Source organism: Myxocyprinus asiaticus, chromosome 1 (assembly GCF_019703515.2).
Source record: "Myxocyprinus asiaticus isolate MX2 ecotype Aquarium Trade chromosome 1, UBuf_Myxa_2, whole genome shotgun sequence".
Lineage (NCBI taxonomy): Eukaryota > Metazoa > Chordata > Actinopteri > Cypriniformes > Catostomidae > Myxocyprinus > Myxocyprinus asiaticus.
Window position 1 is genome coordinate 22,260,071 of NC_059344.1, and position 19,435 is coordinate 22,279,505.

Sequence of the window (19,435 nt, forward strand, 5' to 3'; positions counted from 1 at the left end):
CTCATCCACAAATGGTGTTTATTCTGAAAAACATTACTTCAATTATATCTCCCCCTCTCTCTCATCTCCCCTCTTCCTCTCAGGCTATTTATGACCAGTGTATTCGTATTGTCCCAGACTAAAATAAAACCGAGGAAGTGTCTCTCAGCAGGCTATGAGTGTGCCAACTATAATAGTGAACTGGAGAAGAGCTGTAGCTTTATTTGTACACACACCTAATAATGGTGTGGGTTAATGGACTGGGGTGGGTGGGGGTGGGGGTGTGTGAAATTTGGAAATGAGGAATCATTATGAAAGATGAATGGAAGAAACAGCTTTTCCTTTTCTTCAGGAATGAGGCGGACAAACAGACCTTGGCTGTAGTCGGTTCCCCCTACTGGATGGCTCCGGAAGTGCTTAGAGGAGAACACTATGATGAAAAGGTTTGATAAGGCGTGACTGATTACCCAGATACAGACCATTTAAATTACTCTTTCACCCAGACAGCTCATCAGATTACTGCTATTATGCAAGCATATCAGATTCAAATTTAGACCACTATGAAACTTACTCAGCGTTAAATGGCATTTTTAATTTCATGAGAATCAAAACAAGGCTGTGAGGGACAGAAGTACAGTCTAGTCTGTTCAATGGGTTGAACTGTCTTTAGGTCAAAGGTCACACCTCGTTTTCACAACCCATGTTGTTTGTCCACTGGAATTTTTGGGAAAGATGTATTGTCAGTGTAAAATTAATAAATAAATGTAAAGCACATTTTGATAAGTAGTCACATTTTGATCTGCTTATTCCCTTTATGTTCAGTTGGCAAACTCAAAATAAAGGTCTGAGTTCTTTAGTCATTTGGTTCTGAGAAGGACATTGAAATATGATCATTTTAACTAATTTGTGTATTGCCTTGCTCATCATATTTGCATGCTTTTTTCCTACTTTTATATCTTAAACATATTTTGGATTTTATGTATTAATCAGTGTATTATACAATTATTTTATACTGCATGTTTAGCCATTCGCTAAATAAAAAGTACAACACACTGAAAATATTTTGTCTATCCCTCACAGTCTTGTTTTTGTTTGTGCCATATTTATTCAATTCGATATTCAATTCCTTTTGGAGATATATGTATATAGATAGATATAAAATATAATTCTATGCATTTTAACAGTTGAACAAAAGGATTCACAAAAGCATATGGTCTTTTACAGGTGGATGTATTTGCTTATGGCATCATTCTCTGTGAGATCATTGGCCGGATTCAGGCAGATCCTGACTTCCTGCCAAGGACAGAGGTGAAAAACTGAAACAAAGCACCTTATAAGCTCAGTTCAGCCATTTTTGCTATTAGAAAACTTTTTTTGTTTAAATTATATTATAATTACGTACTTAAATATTTAAAATATTACATTAATAAATTTATATTAATGCTGATTTGTTACTTTTTTGTTTCAGTTATTACTAATTTTTTTTTTTTGTAGTACTGCATTATGTTCTGTTGTTTAGCTTAAAGGGATATTTCACCCAAAAATGAAAATGCTCTCAACATTTGCTCACCCTCATGCCATCTCAGATGTGTATGACTTTCTTTCTTCTGCAGAACACACTTTTTTTTTTTTTTTTTGAAAAATATCCCATCTCCACAAATCACACGTCAACATTGAAGTAATCCATATGACTCTGGTGGTTAAATCAATGTCTTCAAGAGTGATATGAAAGGTGTGGGTGAGAAAAAGGTCAATAATTAAGTCAAGTTTTATTATAAATTCTCCTCGCTGCTCAGTCAATCTCCACTTTAACTTTTACATTCTTCTTCTGTTTTTGGTGATTCACATTCTTCATGCATATCGCCCCCTACTGGGCAAGGGGGAGAATTTCAAGCAAAAATTGACTTAAATATTGATCTGTCATATCACTTCAGAAGACATGGATTAAACCTCTGGAGTCATATGGATGATGCCTTTATGTGATCTTTGGATCTTCAAAGTTTTGGTCACCATTCACTTGAATTATATGGACCTACAGAGCTGAAATATTCTTCTAAAAATCTTAATTTGTGTTCTGCAGAAGAAATAAAGTTATACACATCTGGGATGGCATGAGTGTGAGTAAATGATGAGAGAATTTTCATTCTGAAACAAGATTTTGACTATCTTTTTTTTTTCTTTTTTTTTTTATACCCCTACACCAGACCCACAGATGTCAACTATTGTAACCAGTCACATAACACTGGCTCAATTTAATAAGGGGCAGAGTTCACTCAGTGTAAGATAGCTGGATTGTAATGCACTGGCAATGAATGTGTGTTATGTTTAGTGTTTAAGAGCGCCTATTCAGGCTGATGTGTTTTATAATGTGATTATATCCATCATAGTTATATTTTTTGTGTAAGACCTCTCCATCCTCGTATTTAATATGATTATACAGTGGTGGCCAAAAATATTGGCACCCTTAGATAATATGATCAAAGAAGGCTGTAAAAAGAAATCTGCATTGTTTATCCTTTTGATCTTTCGTTAAAAAAATTCACAAAAATCTAACCTTTAATTGAAGTAAAACAATTGAAAGAGGGGAAATATCTAGTTATTAAATATTTTTCACCAAAACACGTTGGCCACAATTATTGGCACCCCTAGAAATTCCCATTCATATTTTACATTTTTAGTGCACCTGGGTGACTAGGAACATGAAATTGTTCAGCCATGACTTCCTGTTTCACAGGGGTATAAATATGAGGTAACACACAGGCCAAATTCCCTTAATCATCAATCACAGTGGGTTAGACTGAAGAATATAGTTCTGCTGTTCGGCAAAAGGTTGTCGAGCTTCACAAAATGGGAAGTGGCTATAAGAAAATAAGCCAAAGCATTGAAAATGCCCATTTCCACCATCAGGGCAATAATTAAGAAGTTCCAATCAACTGGAGATCTTAAGAATCGGCCTGGAAAAGAATGTGTGTCTATATTGTCTCCATGCACAGTGAGGAGGATGGTTCAAGAGGCCAAAGAATCTCCAAGAATCACAACTGGACAATTGCAGTAATTAGTTGGGACTCGGGGTCAGAAAGTCTCAAAAATATATATATATATATATATATATATATTAGACATCACCGACATCACCACAAGTTGTTTGGGAGGGTTTCAAGAAAAAAAGCCTCTGCTCTCATCCAACAACAAACTCAAATGTCTTCAGTTTGCCAGACACTACTGGAACTTTAAATGCGACAGGATTTTATGGTCAGATGAAACAAAAAAAGAGCTTTTTGGCAGCAAACACCAGAGATGGGTTTGGCGCGCACAGAGATGAAGTACCCAATGCCCACGGTTAAATGTGGTGCTGGATCTTTAATGTTGTGGGGCTGTTTTTCTGCCAGAGGTCCTGGACATCTTGTTCGGATACATGGCATCACAGACTCTATCAAATACCAACAGATAAAAAATCAAAATCTGGCTGCCTCTGCCTGAAAGCTTAAAATGGGCCATGGTTGGATCTTCCAGCAGGACAATGATCCAAAACAAACATCAAAATCAACACAAAAATGGTTCACTGACCACAAAATCAAGGTTCTGCCATGGCCATCCCAGTCCCCTGACCTGAACCCCATAGAAAATGTGTGGGGTGAACTGAAGAGGAGAGTCCACCAGCATGGACTTCAGACTTTGAAGGATCTGGAGAGATTCTGTACAGAGGAATGGTCTCAGATCCCTTGCCAGGTGTTCTCCAACCTCATTAGGCATTATAAGAGAAGACTCAGAGCTGTTATCTTGGAAAAGGGAGGTTGAAAAAGTATTGAATAAAAGGGTGCCAATAATTATGGCCAATGCGTTTTGGAGAAAAAAATATTTATTTAATAATGAAATATTTCCCCTCTGTTTAGATTTTTAATGAGAGATCAAAAGGATAAACAATGTAGGTTTATCAAGGGTGCCAATATTTTTGGCCACAACTGTATGTGTGCAGTTAGATAGTCATACTATTACATATTATTCAAAGAATGATTCGTACTTGCATGTACACCCAAACACGAAATTATATTCATTGTCAGAATTGTTTGTTTTTAGTATGACCAAATATTGAGTTGATTTCATAATCTACGTGGAGCTTGTTCTTGACACATTGCTTCTAATCATGGTTAAAAGTGAGAAATCAGATAGTTTCCTGCCACTAATAAAGATCTGAAACTATAATCTTTGTTTATTAATTTAGCAGATGCTTTTATTCAGAGTGAATTATAAAATGAAGAATGGTACAATGTAAGTGATAAGTACCATTAGTGTTGCAAAACTAATTTCCAAAATAGCTCAAAATTTTCAAGCAGGGATGACACGGTGTTATTTAACATTCCTGTTTAGCTTTATACTACATAATATTTGATTTGAGTAATTATTGATGTCCGTTTTGTCATTCAGGACTTCGGTCTGGATGTGGAGGCCTTTCAGCAGATGGTGGGAGAGTGTCCTCCTCATTTCTTCAGCCTCGCTGTCATATGCTGCAATGTAAGACCTTACACAAGGGAACGCACGCACTTATTTGTTGGCTTGAGAGACCGCTATATTAGTTATTCATAACATACTTTTTTTTTTTTAAATATAACCTGCACACATTCATAGCCGCCTCCTTTTTTTTTTTTTTTTTTTTTTTTTTTTTTCCCGGTCTGTCTGTTTTGCTTCCAGATGAATCCAGACAGTCGGCCCTCATTCACAGAGGTGGTGGCATTGCTGGAGAAGAGAGAGAGTGATAGAGAGCAGCATGAAAATATGGAGTCTGACGTTCAGGGTGAGTCAGCAGATAAAAGACTGCAGAGGGAATGCATTGCCAGAGATGGGAAAAAAATAACAACATTAAACAATAAATGCAGCTCTACAATATAATTTAAAGTAGTATGGTTGCTTTGGTGTGGAGCTCTCTAGCGTTTTTATTACTTTTGTTTGTTTGTCATGTTTTTTTGTCACTCTTTCCCAATCAGTTTCACAAGGGATGAACTGCTGAATATTCGGCAGAGCATACTTGATAATTTTTTGCAGGTGTTTGATTATTCGGACGTTTTATTAGACATCTTAATTGGAGGTGCAGCGGGTTCTACAAGTGCTCCAAGAGACGCAAGCGAGCCGGCGCGCTTGTAAAGTTTCGTCAGTGCGGTTTTAGGACTCAGCTGCCGAGTATTCATCTGGTGAATGTCCTCTCCTTCGCCAATAAAACAGACAAACTGCTTCTGCTCACTCGAACAAATAAGGATGTTTCTAACGGAAACCTGGCTGAATGAAGCCATCCCTGACAGCGCGTTTCATCTGCCGGGCTTCCAGCTGTTCAGAACGGATCGCATTGTGGAATCATGGGGGAAAACAAGAGGCGGCGGGAAATGCTTTTACATCAATGAAAATTGGTGTACAGATGTAACAGCGTTGAAGATGATGTACTGTCCTAATTTAAAAGCGCTCTTCATCAACTGTAAGCCTTTCTACTCGCCATGGGAGTTTTCCTTGTTTATTCTGGTGAGCGTGTACATGCCGCCACAAGCATGCGTGAATGCAGCATTGCAACAGCTGGCTTATCACATCACAGACATGGAGGAACAACACCCTCTTATCATTATTCTGGGAGATTTTAATAAAGCTAACCTCACCCGTGAACTGCCAAAAATACAGACAACACATCACATGCCCCACCAGAGACAGAAATATACTGGATCACTGCTATACCACTGTAAAGGATGCATATCGTTCTGTCCCTCGAGCAGCTTTGGGACTCTCTGATCACTGTCTGGTTCATCCTCTCCCAACCTACAAGCAGAAACTAAAATCAGCTTTGCCTGTAGTAAGGACTGTAAAGAGATGGACCAATGAAGCAGAGCTGGAACTACAAGCCTGCTTTGACTGCACTGATTGGAGTGTTTTTGAAGCTGCAGTCACAGACCTGGACGAGCTCACAGCTACTGTGACATCATATATCAGTTTCTGTGAGAATATGTGCATCCCTACTAGGACATTTTTATCATTCAATAACGATAAACCATAGTTTACAGAAACAGAAGACTAGGAAAGCTTCAGGCCCAGACGGTGTTTCTCCTGCCTGTCTGAAAGTCTGCGCTGACCAACTGGCCCCCATCTTCACACAGAGCTTCAATAGATCACTGGAGCAGTGTGAAGTTCCCTGCTGCTTCAAACGCTCCACCATCATTCCGGTCCCCAAAAAAAAACAAATCACAGGACTTAATGACTACAGACCTGTCGCTCTCAAGTCTGTGGTCATGAAGTCATTTGAGAGACTGGTTTTGGCCTACCTGAAAGACATCTCTGGACCCCTGCTAGACCCCCTTCAGTTTGCTTACCGAGCAAACAGGTCTGTGGATGATGCTGTCAATATGGGACTGCATTAAATCCTGCAACACCTCGACAGACCTGGGACTTATGCAAGGATCCTATTTGTGGACTTCAGTTCAGCCTTCAATACCATCATGCCTGATCTTCTCTCAACCAAACTGATCCAGCTGTCCATGCCCACCCCAATCTGTCAATGGATCGCCAGCTGTCTAACAGAGGCAGCGGCTAGTGAGACTGGGGAAACTCACATCCGGGACCCTCACTATTAGCACTGATACTCCTCAGGGATGCGTTCTCTCTCCACTGCTCTTCTCCCTGTACATGAATGACTGAACTGCAAAGGACCCCACTGTCAAGCTCCTGAAGTTTTCAGATGACATCACGGTCATCGGCTTCATCCACGACGATGACTAGTCTGCATACAGACGGGAGGTTGAACAGCTGGCTGTCTGGTGTGATCACAACAACCTTGAGCTGAACACGCTCAAAACAGTGGAGATAACAGTGAACCTCAGGAGAAAACTTACCTTTTTTTTTTTTAATATTCTGTGTCTCACTGTAATGTTCTGTGTGCACTTGTTTCTCTTATCACAAAAAAAATTCCTTGTGTACATGAGAACAGTTGGTAATAAAGCTTATTCTGTTTCTGATTCTGATAAAAACAATAAAGAGAAGGCAATAAAAATAAAATGGGCTATATTGTGAAGATAAATTGTTTAGAAAAATCAACATGGACAAAAGATGGGTGCAGATTCGTGCAGGAAGTTTTCAAAGGATGGAGGGATTAAGTCTTGATCTTAGTGGTATTTGCTTTTTTAAAGTTGAGAATGGATTCACTACTTTGCTTTATTGTAAAAATACACATACAGACAACATGTGCATATCACAAAATTCAAACTAATAAACAGTAAATTACACCGAGAAACAGCAAAAAATATAAACACAAAACAATATATAGACAAGGCAAAACAAAGAGAAGGAGAGTACATAAATGTCATTTTAGACATAACGGTACCAAAGATGTATGACATTTTTCAAATGACTGTAGATGAATATCATAATTTAAGTGAAAATGTTGAATTTAGAACATATTACAGATGTTTTGAGATTTACAGCTGTGATTGACAGATTTTGATATTGTGTTTATATAAAGTTTCAATTCTTTTCATAAGAGAGGCTTACAGTTAGTAAATTTGCATTTGTGAATGTAAAATTTACAAAGAAATATAATTCTTTGACAAATAAAATAAAAAAAGTTAATTAAAAAAAAGCATCATCAATAACATGATTCTTAACATAAAAAACAAAAATTACATGTCTATAAGAGAAATAAGATTTTGTAGAATATTGTGGACAATAAAGACTGTCTTTCCACATGCTGCTTTTTTATTTTTATATTTTGCATCAATATTTGGTTTGGCAGGGTAAAACAAATATAAATTTTATTAATTATCTTGAATAATTTAATCTTGTATCTTGTTTGTGATTTTGCTATTTTCTGTTTTTTATTTTATTTTAACAAATTGGTCTGTTTATTCTTAGATAAACATTGGATTATTGGTGTTATAGAAGCAAAATTCTACTTATGGGAGCTTAACAAACATCATGTTATAGTTCTATTTAGGAACTTCTTAGCAACTTGTTATTTTAAAAAACACAGCAGCTCAAAATGTATGAAAAGTCATAGGTAGGTGTGTAAGAAGAAATATAATTATCAAGAAAAAAGCAAAAAAATCCCACACACTACCATAGCTTGCAGAACACGATCAAGAAAGGAAACGTCACAATAAATTCTTGATCGTGTTTTAATTACTAAAAAATTAACAAGAAATTTATAGAGAGTATAACTTTTTGCATTTCTGTAATGTTTGTTGTTCTTTATCTCTGAGCCTTCTTAAGAGTTTGTTCTCTCTCTCTCTCCCTCTTTTTTTTTTTCTCAGACTTGTCCCCAAGCACAGCATCTTCCAGCCGAAAGCATTCTCTAGACATTCCTGCTGACCCCCGTCTCTGCCGCAGCAAGTCGGATATGCTTCCACCTCCAACCCCTCCCCTGACACAGGCCACACCGATGCGCGTCAACCCCTTCTCTCAGCGCCAAGACCTCAATGGTGGCCGCATCAAGCTCTTTGACACCCCCAGCAAGTCTGTCATTTCTCTCACTTTCACCCTCCCACCCCCAGACCCCGGCAGCCCCGCCTCCAGTGACAAGACCCCACCCTTTTTCCATAGACGTAGCCAATCACTGCCCTGCACACCAGAAGATATCCAGCCTTTACATAGCAGTGGTGAAAAGGACAAATACAAGAATAAAAATAGTGTTATGGACACAGGTGTTTTGGAACTGAATCGAAATCAGACAAATCCAGTCAACTTCAGTATGTTGGACATGGGGAGGGACAGTGTATTGACCATGAGCAATGAGAGTATTCTTGACTTGCTTAATAACAGTGGGCTTGTTGATACACCCACTAAGGGCATTAGGCATTCAGACCCAGAGACGGACGACGAGAAAGAGAATCTTGAAATGAGAAGTCAAGAAGTTGTAGCTGACGATTCTGGCCTCCCGTTGGATCTAGAGTTAACGTCTATAAACAGATCTGCTGTAGAGGAGCCTATGGACTGCACCAGCTCTCCTGATACACCAGATGGCCCTGTTCCTATTTCACCCAAACCCTTCTGCAATGACTGGGGCTCCCCTGTCTCCTACGGACCGCCTTGTTTGCCACCATTATTAGACAACAATAACAGCACCATGCCTGTAACTCAATCTGTAGAATGCGGCAGTAACAGCTCCCACGGCGCCACAACCCCACTTACACCACCAGAACAGGATGAGGTCATATCCTGTTCTGGTTGCTGCTTAGCAGGGATGAGTTTCCCCTCCATTTGTGCACGCAGACCTCAACAAAACCCTTACAAGAACTTGAATGGTGATTCGGCTGGGAAAAGGCTTCTATGCAAAGCGTTGCCACCCTCACCGACAGAGCCAAACATCGCTCTGCCTGGCACGCGGACATAATGACGTTGACATGTAATATGACCTTGGCATGTGATATAGGTGATCAATTAAAACGGAGGCTATTGCTTAATGTGTTGTCTGAACTTAAGCTGAAAAATTTAATTCTAGAGTAAAAAAAAAAAAAAAAAATGCTATGCTTTATTTGTTCGAGAAGGTTCTGATCCAATTGAAATGCCCTAGTCCTCTGAACCTGAACACTCCATTGGCTTTACCGCATTTCTAATGACATGTATTATGTCAATATTTTTGTTATTTTTAAAATTATTTGAAAGTTTGTGAAAACACTTTAAGGATGGAAAAATGGTCAGATGTATTATTTTATTAATGACATTAAATGAGATTAAAACTAAGATTTTTGTCTTCATTTTTGCTGTTGTCTCAACTCGAGAGTGCTTTTCGTCTCTCTCTGTTTCTGTGCACTTTTCTCCTGTTTTCTCTATCTACGTGCAGATGGGTTCTGTCCCTGTGTGGTTTTGTGGCCTTGCATGAAGTGTGACACACAGCTGTCCCCTTCTCACTTTTTCCACTCACCAACTGACAGAAACATCTTATTAAATCTCTCTTCGTCTTTATAAGGTAAATGTTTCTGCATTGCACTTTTTTTTTTTTTTTTTTTTTTTTTTACACTTTGTCTTGGTAGTTCTTTGTAGTGGTTCATGTATATTTACTGACAATGTTACGTACTGTGTGTGTGTGTATATATATATATATATGTACAGTACTGTGCAAAAGTTTTAGGCACTTGTGAAAAATGTTGCATAATGAGGATGTCTTCAAAAATAATGCCATAAATAGTTTTCATTTATCACTTAATGTCATACAAAGTCCAGTAAACATACAAAAGCTAAATCAGTATTCGGTGTGACCACCTTTGCTTTTAAAACAGCACCAATTCTCCTAGGTACACCTGGACACAGTTTTTCTTGGTGGTTGGCAGATAGGATGTTCAATGTTTCTTGGAGAATTTGCCACAGTTCTTCTATCTAATTAGGCTGTCTCGATTGCTTCTGTCTCTTTATGTAATCTCAGACTGACAGGATGTTCAGTGGGGGGCTCTGTGGGGGCCATGACATCTGTAACAGGGCTCCATGTTCTTCTATTCTTTTCTGTTTGCAAAAGTAATGTTTGGGAGTCTTAACATTTATATTTCCTGTTGACACACTAAAGCTGAAGATATAAATAACCATCTTAAGACAAATGCTTTTGTGAAACATTTTGTGTGCCTTTTGCACAGTACTGTGTGTGTGTGTGTGTGTATGTATGTATGTGTGTGTGTGTGTGTGTATGTATGTATATATATATATATATACACACACACACACACACACACACACACACACACACACTCACTCACTACCGGTCAAAAGTTTTGAAACGCTTTTCTTCACATTTTAGAAAAAGTTTAAATGGTGCTGCTTTCTTAAAGGAATGTTCTAGTTTCAATTACATGTTCAGTTCAATTAACGACTTTTGTGACATATTATTTAAAAAAATATTACTACCTCTTTTCAGTAAGGCACATAAAAGTTAAGTGAATTGGGCCAGTCCATAAATGTTAAAATACATAGTTTTAAAATATGTAAACCTTAAACGTGTTTACATGATTTAGTGTGATAAATTTGCTTACTGACTTTTTCTGTGTAAAGTTATATTCAATATTAGAACTTTGTTCTCATGACAACAAAACACTGTCATTCTTGTATTGTATTGGTAAGTTTACACAGATGTAGTCAAGTTTTATTTGTATTGTGCTTTTTACAACATTCATCTTTTTAAAGCAGCTTTACAGAAAATGTATATAGGCAAAAATTATGTTTGCAAATGTAATCAAAAAATCATGTTAACATGTATATTGTTTACGTCTTGTCTTTTTACTGCTGTATGGATTTAAATGTTTATGGACTGGCACCATTCACTTCCATTGTAAGTGCTTCACTGTAACCTTTTTTTTGTTTTTTTATAAATGAGGGGCGAGTCAAAATTATTTTTGTGGTAATCAACAAGCCGTAGATACTGATGATTAAGCTAACTTATATTGAACCTGGAAAATTCCCTAAAATGTCTTTTATTTTCAATTAGTGTTTTTTTATTTATAGAAATACATATATAATCGTGAGCTGTTGTGGGGATGCCTGCCAGTCTTCTAACCCTCTCGTTCTTTCTGTCGATGCTGAATATAGGTAAGTGTATTGTTCTGTGTAAACTTTTAGCTTTGTCTCTCTCTGTCATTACTTTTTTGCGTGTTTTCAAGTCATGTCTGTGATAAGAACATGTTGCACCTGTGGATGTTTTTATATGTGTTTCTTTAGAGTGTGTACTCCCTGTCTGCAAGGCCAGAGTGAGTACACTAGATTTAGGATGCCAGCTTGAGTGGAAGTGCCCTGATGCCAACCCTAAAACAACTTACACGGTCCAGACTAAAACAAGTTGGTGGGTTTCTCTATGTAATTCTGCACACACATCTACCTGCGAGTTCCATCAGTAAGGAACATTTGACAATGTATGTAAATATATGGGTTTATGTGGTTCGAACAGTTATAACAGGAAGAAGGTGTTAAGACAAGCATTAGTCAGATTTTTAAGGAAGGGGTTTAGAAACAATTGAACATGGGATGACTATGAATGATGTCAAAGAAATAACTGAGAATGAGCAGACAGGTGAAACTGCATGTGGCTTTGCTAAAAACCAAAGTGAAACGCAATCCAGGCTCATTGCACCCAGAGCAGATATGATATTATCTTCACTTTAGGCGTGCTTCTGGTTTCCTCTGAGCTAAAACTGAAAATGACTTACAAGCGCTCAATCTGCTCTTCATTTGATTTACTTTTATTTTTTGTTCATGCCCAATCTTGTTTTTATGAAAAGGATAGTTTACCAAAAAATTTTAAAACATGATTTATTCACTCTTATGTCTTACGTGTACACAAAAGGAGATGTTATGCAGAATGTCTCAGTCACCATTCTCTTTCTTTGTGTGGAAAAAAAAAGATGCAATGAAAGTGAACCCAGATAGCACACGTACGTCTCTGAGATAACTGTTTTTAGATCTGGTAAACCTCATATTCTAAATAACATCTGCTAATCATCTTTAAAAGATCAGATTTACAAACGTTCTAATTCATCAACGTATCAAAGACATCTGATCTGCTGAAGAGATGAGACATAATGAGACATGCTTATTGAAATACGCCGTGTAGTCATGTTGCAGATGAACAAACAACGTAAAAATATGACATCCAGATGTAAACACGCACACATCAAATAGACATCTGGGGATGTATGTGTGCTATCAGGGAATGGTCTTCATTTAACATTCTGCCTAAATTGAAAGTCAAATGTGTTTGGAACAACAAAGGTGAACTGTCCCTTAAAGGATTCGCCTGGCATCTATATAAAGTGTTCTTGATATTTTGTATTTAAACTTTGCAGGACATCCTGGCAATATGTTTCCAACTGCGTTCGGATCTCCAGACAGAGCTGTAATCTGTCAAGTGTCTTTCCTAGTCTACATGGCTACAACTACATCAGACTGAGCTCAGAAGAGCCTGACTGGATGCATGAAACATTTTGTGACCCAATAAATGACAGTCAGTACCGAATCAACATGTGAAATTACAACTGCTCACATTTATGTACCATTTTTGATGTAGACTGGAAATGTGCGAAATATTGCACAAAGCTGATTGATTGGAATTGAAATCACAAATATAGTTAAGAAATGAAACTTTGGACTACAGAAATATGTTAATGTTTCTCTGTCTTTGGGCTAAATCAAGTGAGAAAGACATTCAAATGATGATAATCAGTGTGCAATTAAATTCCTACATAATTAGAATGTAATAATACAACCATAATTATTAGATAATATTTATATTAATATTGTGCCAATTAATTCTATTAATATTAATAGACCAGTAATAATATAATAATAATTATTAACATATGCATCATAGGGACTAGACTTGTAGTGAAATCAACTTCCTCAGGAAGTTGCCCAATAATAATGGACAGAGTGACTATGACAGGGTATTTTAGTTTATTGAAGGGATCTTCAATGATTGATTTTGTCAAAATGCCACAAACAGCCTACCAGTGTCCATAGTACTGTAAGTTTCCATGTTTAATTCCTTTTCTCTCCTGCCAAAAGCTGCCGAATTCAGCCCCCCCTCCATTACCATGTCCATGGAGGATGAACGCCTCTGGGTGACAGTACATTTTCCTTGTGCTCCATCCATAACCTGTGGGTTTGAGGAGAAAGAGGCGGAGACGCACTGCAGCTGCCCCCTAGATGGGCTTCACTTTCTGAGACTTTCAGCAACAGTCACTCTGTACAACAAACATGAACCCTCAGATACACAGGTACAACTCCTATCTTCAACAAAACAAAGTTACAGAGATGTAATTTTCACACTAAAAAAAGTCTTAATACAACTATTGAATAAAAGAGTTCCCTTATATTGTCCCCTATATTTATTATGATTCCCTTTATATTTCCCCTATATTCCTAAGATTGTCTGTTGTTTTACTTTTTTCACAAATTGGTTCATTTTCCTTAAAGACGCGTACTGCTGTAGTGGTAGAGGATACGCCATTCAAAGAGGAATTTGGATTTCTCATACCAGGCCAAGTGTACTGCGCTGTGGCCAACTTCACATCTAAAGGAGCAGTGGCAAGAGCCTCTTCACCCCCCAGCCACCCACAATGTGTTTACATACCAGCAAAGATCGGTATGCGGCCATATCTACACAATGTTTTTTTACTTTTGTTTTCAAGGCTAATCACTGCCCCCATCAAACGCCAGCAGGGTTGACAGACTGACCAAACAAAACCCAACAGCCGTGTTTATTGGGACAGTGTAAATTGGCCTTAATGGTGCAAATACCTTCTACTGTACAGTTCAGTTTTATGCATATGTGTGCGTTCAGTGGTTTGGCCAAACTGATGTGTGTATTTGTCTTCACCAGAAAGCCTAATTGTTGTGGTTGTTTGTGGTGCTGTTATCACTCTTGGTCCAGTGATTTATCTGCTCTGGAGACTGTGTGAATCCTCTGAACGCCCCCTGCCCAAATCTTTGGTAATGGACTTCAAACACTAACGGGCTGTTCAGGCCAAACACGTTTTTGCACTAAAAAGCAAAATGCAACGCAAAGAATGGAACAGAACACAAGTGCCTCAAAGCAATAAAAAAAAACTGCATGATGAAGCGCAATGGTCAAAAATGTCCGTCTTGTGCATGTTTACATAGAAATATAATTAAAAAAAAACAGCACGAACGGATGCACAAACGCATTTGGTGTGAATGGCCTCTGAAGGATAGTTCACCTGCTTTTATCCAAAGCATTTTCAATCATTCCAAGCATCAGTAAAAACTGGAGAAAAAAACATTTGTAACTGTCATAAGAGTTCTTCAAAACTTGGAGGACCTGCTTTAATTTGAATTTATTAAAAACTAGGAGCCGGATTCAGGAAAATCTTCACAAAAAGAAAAAACTAAAAGATAAGAATTTGTTAATGTTCTCAAGTGCAAAATATTATATATATATACACACACACACACACACACACACACACACACAGGTGGCCAAAAGTTTGCAATAATGTACAGATTTTGCTCTTATGGAAAGAAATTGGTACTTTTATTCACTAAAGTGAAATTCAACTGATCACAAAGTATAGTCAGGACATTACTGATGTGAAAAACAGCACCATCACTATTTGAAAAAAGTCATTTTTGATCAAATCTAGATAGGCCCCATTTCCAGCAGCCATCACTCCAACACCTTATCCTTGAGTAATCATGCTAAATTGCTAATTTGGTACTAGAAAATCACTTTCCATTATATCAAACACAGTTGAAAGCTATTTGGTTCATTAAATGAAGCTTAACATTGTCTTTGTGTTTGTTTTTGAGTCATCACAGTATGCAATAGACTGGCATGTCTTAAGGTCAATATTAGGTCAAAAATGGCAAAAAACAAACAGCTTTCTCTAGAAACTCATCAGTCAATTATTGTTTTGAGGAATGAAGGCTATACAATGCTTGAAATTGCCAAAAAACTGAAGATTGCATACAAAGGTGTACACTACAGTCTTCAAAGACAAAGCACAACTGGCTCTAACAAGGACAGAAAGAGATGTGGAAGGCCAGATGTACAACTAAACAAGAGGATAAGTACATCAGAGTCTCTAGTTTGAGAAATAGATGCCTCACATGTCTTCAGCTGACAGCTTCATTGAATTCTACCCGCTCAACACCAGTTTCATGTACAACAGTAAAGAGAAGACTCAGAGGTGCAGGCCTTATGGGAAGAATTGCAAAGAAAAAGTGACTTTTGAAACAGAAAAACAAAAAGAAAAGGTTAAAGTGGGAAATTTCAAGCATTGTATAGCCTTCATTCCTCAAAACAATGATTGACTGACGCCAACGATCATGTCATGGTCCAAATTATATATATATTTTTTCCATTCTGATGGTTGATGTGAACATTAACTGAAGCTCCTGACACGTATCTGTATGATTTTATGCACTGTACTGCTGCCACACGATTGGCTGATTAGATAATCGCATGGATGATTGTTGGTGCCAGATGTGCTGGTTTGAGTATTTCTGTAACTGCTGATCTCCTGGAATTTTCACACACAACAGTCTCTAGAATTTACTCCGAATGGTGCCTAAAACAAAAAACATCCAGTGAGCAGCAGTTCTGTGGACAGAAATGCCTTGTTGATGAGAGAGGTCAACAGAGAATGGCCAGACTGGTTTGAACTGACAAAGTCTACAGTAACTCAGATAACCGCTCTGTACAATTGTGGTGAGAAGAATATCATCTCACAATGCTATTCTGAGATGTGGGTTGGCGCTGTCTTGGCATATATAGTGCATATACAGTACAGTAAATAAAAAACAATTTTTTTATAATTTAAAAAAATGATCTCAATTTTTTCAAAAAAGCATTTCGGTACAAAATTTTCTTACGTTTGAAAATAAGAATTTTGTTAAGAATGTTTTGTTTGACTGAATTCAGAAAAATTGGTTAGTTCTTTTAAATAAAATAATTTAAATATTTGATCTTGTGCATTTCAGGCATCACTTCAAAACCTGGAACTTCAGAACAAGATTTTTATTGCCTCCAGCGAGGCTGAGCCAGGCAACGAGAGCTCTGAGAGTGATAGGATTTCCATTGTGTCCTTCTCTGACTTTATACTCACGGACAGCCGGTCATTGTACCGCAACTTTCAAAGCTTGGGCACTAGATATTACACAACCCCCACCCTGCATAACCCAGTTTACTATGAGGAATGTGCAGAGGTCTTGGCTATGGAGTCGATAGACTTGGAAACAGATGGAAGTACATCTCCACATCATTGTTTTGGACTTCTATGGCCATCACAAACAGTTCTAGAAGCAGGACAAGGATGTTCAGATCTGGATCACAGTGAGGAGACCCCGAGCATCCCTCTGAGCTCAGTGAGAGTGAAACGGGAAGAAACTTCAGCTGATGACCCAGAGCAGTATGGAGATACTTAACACTTAGGGACTTTCACACTGGGCACGTTTGCTGCGGTCCGATTCTGAGTGCGATTGTTCCCGGTGCCCCCCACAGCGTTGGTCTGGTTTCACACTCACTTGATTCTACCAGTAGGTTGTTATTTCAAGCCCAGTTTTGCCACTGAACAAGGCACATAACCCCACATGTCTTCAGAGGTGACTGACCTTATAATAAGTGATCAAATGTTTAATTTTTTGAATAAAGTTGAGAAGAAAAACAAATATACATGCATTCAATAATAACAATAAAAACAGGGGGCCTGGGTAGCTCAGTGAGTATTGGTGCTGACTACCACCCCTGGAGTCATGAGTTCGAATCCAGGGCATGCTGAGTGACTTCAGCCAGGTCTCCTAAGCAACCAAATTGGCCCAGTTGCTAGGGAGGGTAGAGTCACAGCGTAACCTCCTCGTGGTCGCAACTAGGGGTTCTCGCTTTCAATGGGGCTCATGGTAAGATGTGTGTGGATCGCGGAGGGTAGCATGAGCCTCCATGTGCTGTGAGTTTCCGCGGTGTCATGCACAACGAGCCACATGATAAAATGCATGGATTGACGGTCTCAGAAACGGAGACAATTGAGAGTTGTCCTCCGCCACCCGGATTGAGGTGAGTAACCGCACCACCATGAGGACCTACTAAGTAGTGGGAATTGGGCATTCCAAATTGGGAGAAAAGGGGATAAATAATAATAACAGCAAAATAACAAAATAACCTTAAAGCATGTCTCTAGTAAGATGTCTCGGTCCGGAACTTAACATCCAATTTATTTCATCTGAGCTGTTTAATAAGTGAGCTTTGAGTATTGCAGCCTAGGGGTCAAAGATCAGGGCTGGTAACTTATGCTAAAACACACTTATGTTGATGCTTGAACTACAGTATTCCTATTGAGCCCGTTAATGTTACTACATGAGAACTGAACCTGTAATTAATGACTGTATTTCACTATAAGTCAGCTAAATGACTATAGAATGCCCCTATAATAAGTGTACTGTTAGTTGATTTGGATGAATGACTTCTGGTCCATGCAATTTCTTCCTATTACGACTGATGCTCAACCCGTAAAAGTGATCAAACTAAAAGTAAAACAATTACTGTAAAACACTTCTGCCCATTGTTATTAATAAAAGTATGAACTATTTTCATAGTTAATAATGTGGCATGCTATTCTGAATTCTTACATGACTTTTTAGGTCACATAAACTGTTAATCACATGTACTCTCTATTGTCGGTTAAGCATATGGGTCACGTCATGTGTAAATCGCAGTTACAATTACAGCACTCCACATTTCACGTGCTTGTTTGGGATACCCCCTGTAGTCTAATGACTCACTGAAATCAGAGTAATATAAATCTCTCAGTGTCTCTGAGGGTATGACCCCTTATGAATAAAAACATATTTTGGGCAACTGCGAGTATGGTATGGTTGATGTATGGCTTGATTCATTGTTTTCATTTTTTATTTTTTTCTCCATCTTTTTCACCTCTGACTCCGAGTTGCCCCATTTGACGCTCATTTTCTGTAGACCATGTCTCGCAGCTAACCGCGCAAAGGTGCACGATTTCTGCTGATGTAGCCGATTCTCTGGAACATTCATGGAAATGCTCTGAGGAACGGAGTGTGAAGCTAGGTTCTGGAAAATGTATTTCAGCACATACACGTTCAATTTTATACGATCATGTATGTTTGGGACCAAAACAGTGAAGGAAAATTTGGTTTAGATTTATTTGAATTTGCTTTGGAAATTTGTTTTGTGACTAGACTTTTCCAGAAGCCATTTGTGGCAAATATTTCGCCTCCAAAGCTTTGATATACCCTGCCATCAGAATCAACAAATAAGTCTGCTTTTAAATGTCAAGTTTCTTGTTGACCACATGTAGCAGAATGGAAAAAATGTCTGCATGTGTTCAGCTCGGTTTTAATAAACCACAACCCACCACCCTGTAAAACAACAAGCATGCATGCACATGTGTATGTAAGCTTTAATAAAAACACTAAAATAAACCTGTTTTGCACTGCTTCTGAACAAAATAGTCCAAAAAATCACCTGTGTTCTTCATGTACCAGGATTGTCAATATAGCTATGTTTTGGTTGTTGTGCTTTTTTTCATCAATTACAATTGATTATTGATTGATTTTTGTGAAGATAATAATTATAACAATTCATTACTGTATAGTTCATTGGTTCTCAAATGTTTTCAGTGTGAGGCCCCCTTGTGTATGGTACATCCCTTTGTGGCCCCCGCAGACCAAATAGGCAAACAAACCAGGGAAATGCATGTTGCAAAATAATCTCAAACTTACAATTATAATTAAATCACAAAACATATAATTTAAAAATGAATTATACAACATGGAACATCAGTTTAACATCACTATAAATGTGCACAGCTTGTCCTAGTGAGAAAACAAGGTAAAACTGTCTTTCCTTGCAGAGCTTGTCAATTCTGGGTGTCATCCTCCACATTAAGTTGTGCACTGTATTTTGTCATCACGGTTGAGGAAGATGTCTCACAAAGATATGTGGTTAGGAAAGGCAACGATATTCGTTTTA

General features: G+C 38.0%; 2 protein-coding genes across 3 annotated transcripts in view; both read left to right on the forward strand.

The window, feature by feature from the left end:
• Positions 1 to 9,684, forward strand: part of LOC127448573 (dual specificity testis-specific protein kinase 2-like) — a 43,971-nt gene extending 34,287 nt beyond the window's left edge. For both annotated transcript variants that reach the window (XM_051711252.1, XM_051711327.1), the window contains exons 6-10: positions 332 to 422; positions 1,204 to 1,287; positions 4,405 to 4,491; positions 4,669 to 4,771; positions 8,256 to 9,684. In XM_051711252.1, the coding sequence (XP_051567212.1) occupies positions 332 to 422; positions 1,204 to 1,287; positions 4,405 to 4,491; positions 4,669 to 4,771; positions 8,256 to 9,334 (1,444 nt within the window). In that variant the 3' untranslated portion in view covers positions 9,335 to 9,684. The remainder of the gene's footprint in view (positions 1 to 331; positions 423 to 1,203; positions 1,288 to 4,404; positions 4,492 to 4,668; positions 4,772 to 8,255) is intronic.
• Positions 9,685 to 9,780: 96 nt separating this feature from the next.
• si:dkeyp-75h12.7 (uncharacterized) lies at positions 9,781 to 18,870 on the forward strand. The gene is made up of 8 exons (XM_051711457.1): positions 9,781 to 9,910; positions 11,431 to 11,514; positions 11,644 to 11,764; positions 12,765 to 12,922; positions 13,483 to 13,694; positions 13,894 to 14,062; positions 14,300 to 14,409; positions 16,420 to 18,870. Exons 2-8 carry the CDS (start codon positions 11,463 to 11,465, stop codon positions 16,861 to 16,863), a joined length of 1,266 nt encoding a protein of 421 aa, XP_051567417.1. The 5' UTR covers positions 9,781 to 9,910; positions 11,431 to 11,462; the 3' UTR covers positions 16,864 to 18,870.
• The last annotated feature ends 565 nt before the right edge of the window (positions 18,871 to 19,435 follow it).

What these genes read in the sequence shown, in the direction of transcription:
- si:dkeyp-75h12.7 (XM_051711457.1), top strand. Translation starts at nt 11,463, where the DNA reads ATGCCTGCCAGTCTTCTAACCCTCTCGTTCTTTCTGTCGATGCTGAAT. An exon ending in GTCCAGACTAAAACAAGTTG is followed by an intron (nt 11,765 to 12,764) that starts GTGGGTTTCTCT and finishes TAAACTTTGCAG; the next exon opens with GACATCCTGGCAATATGTTT. An exon ending in TTACATACCAGCAAAGATCG is followed by an intron (nt 14,063 to 14,299) that starts GTATGCGGCCAT and finishes TGTCTTCACCAG; the next exon opens with AAAGCCTAATTGTTGTGGTT.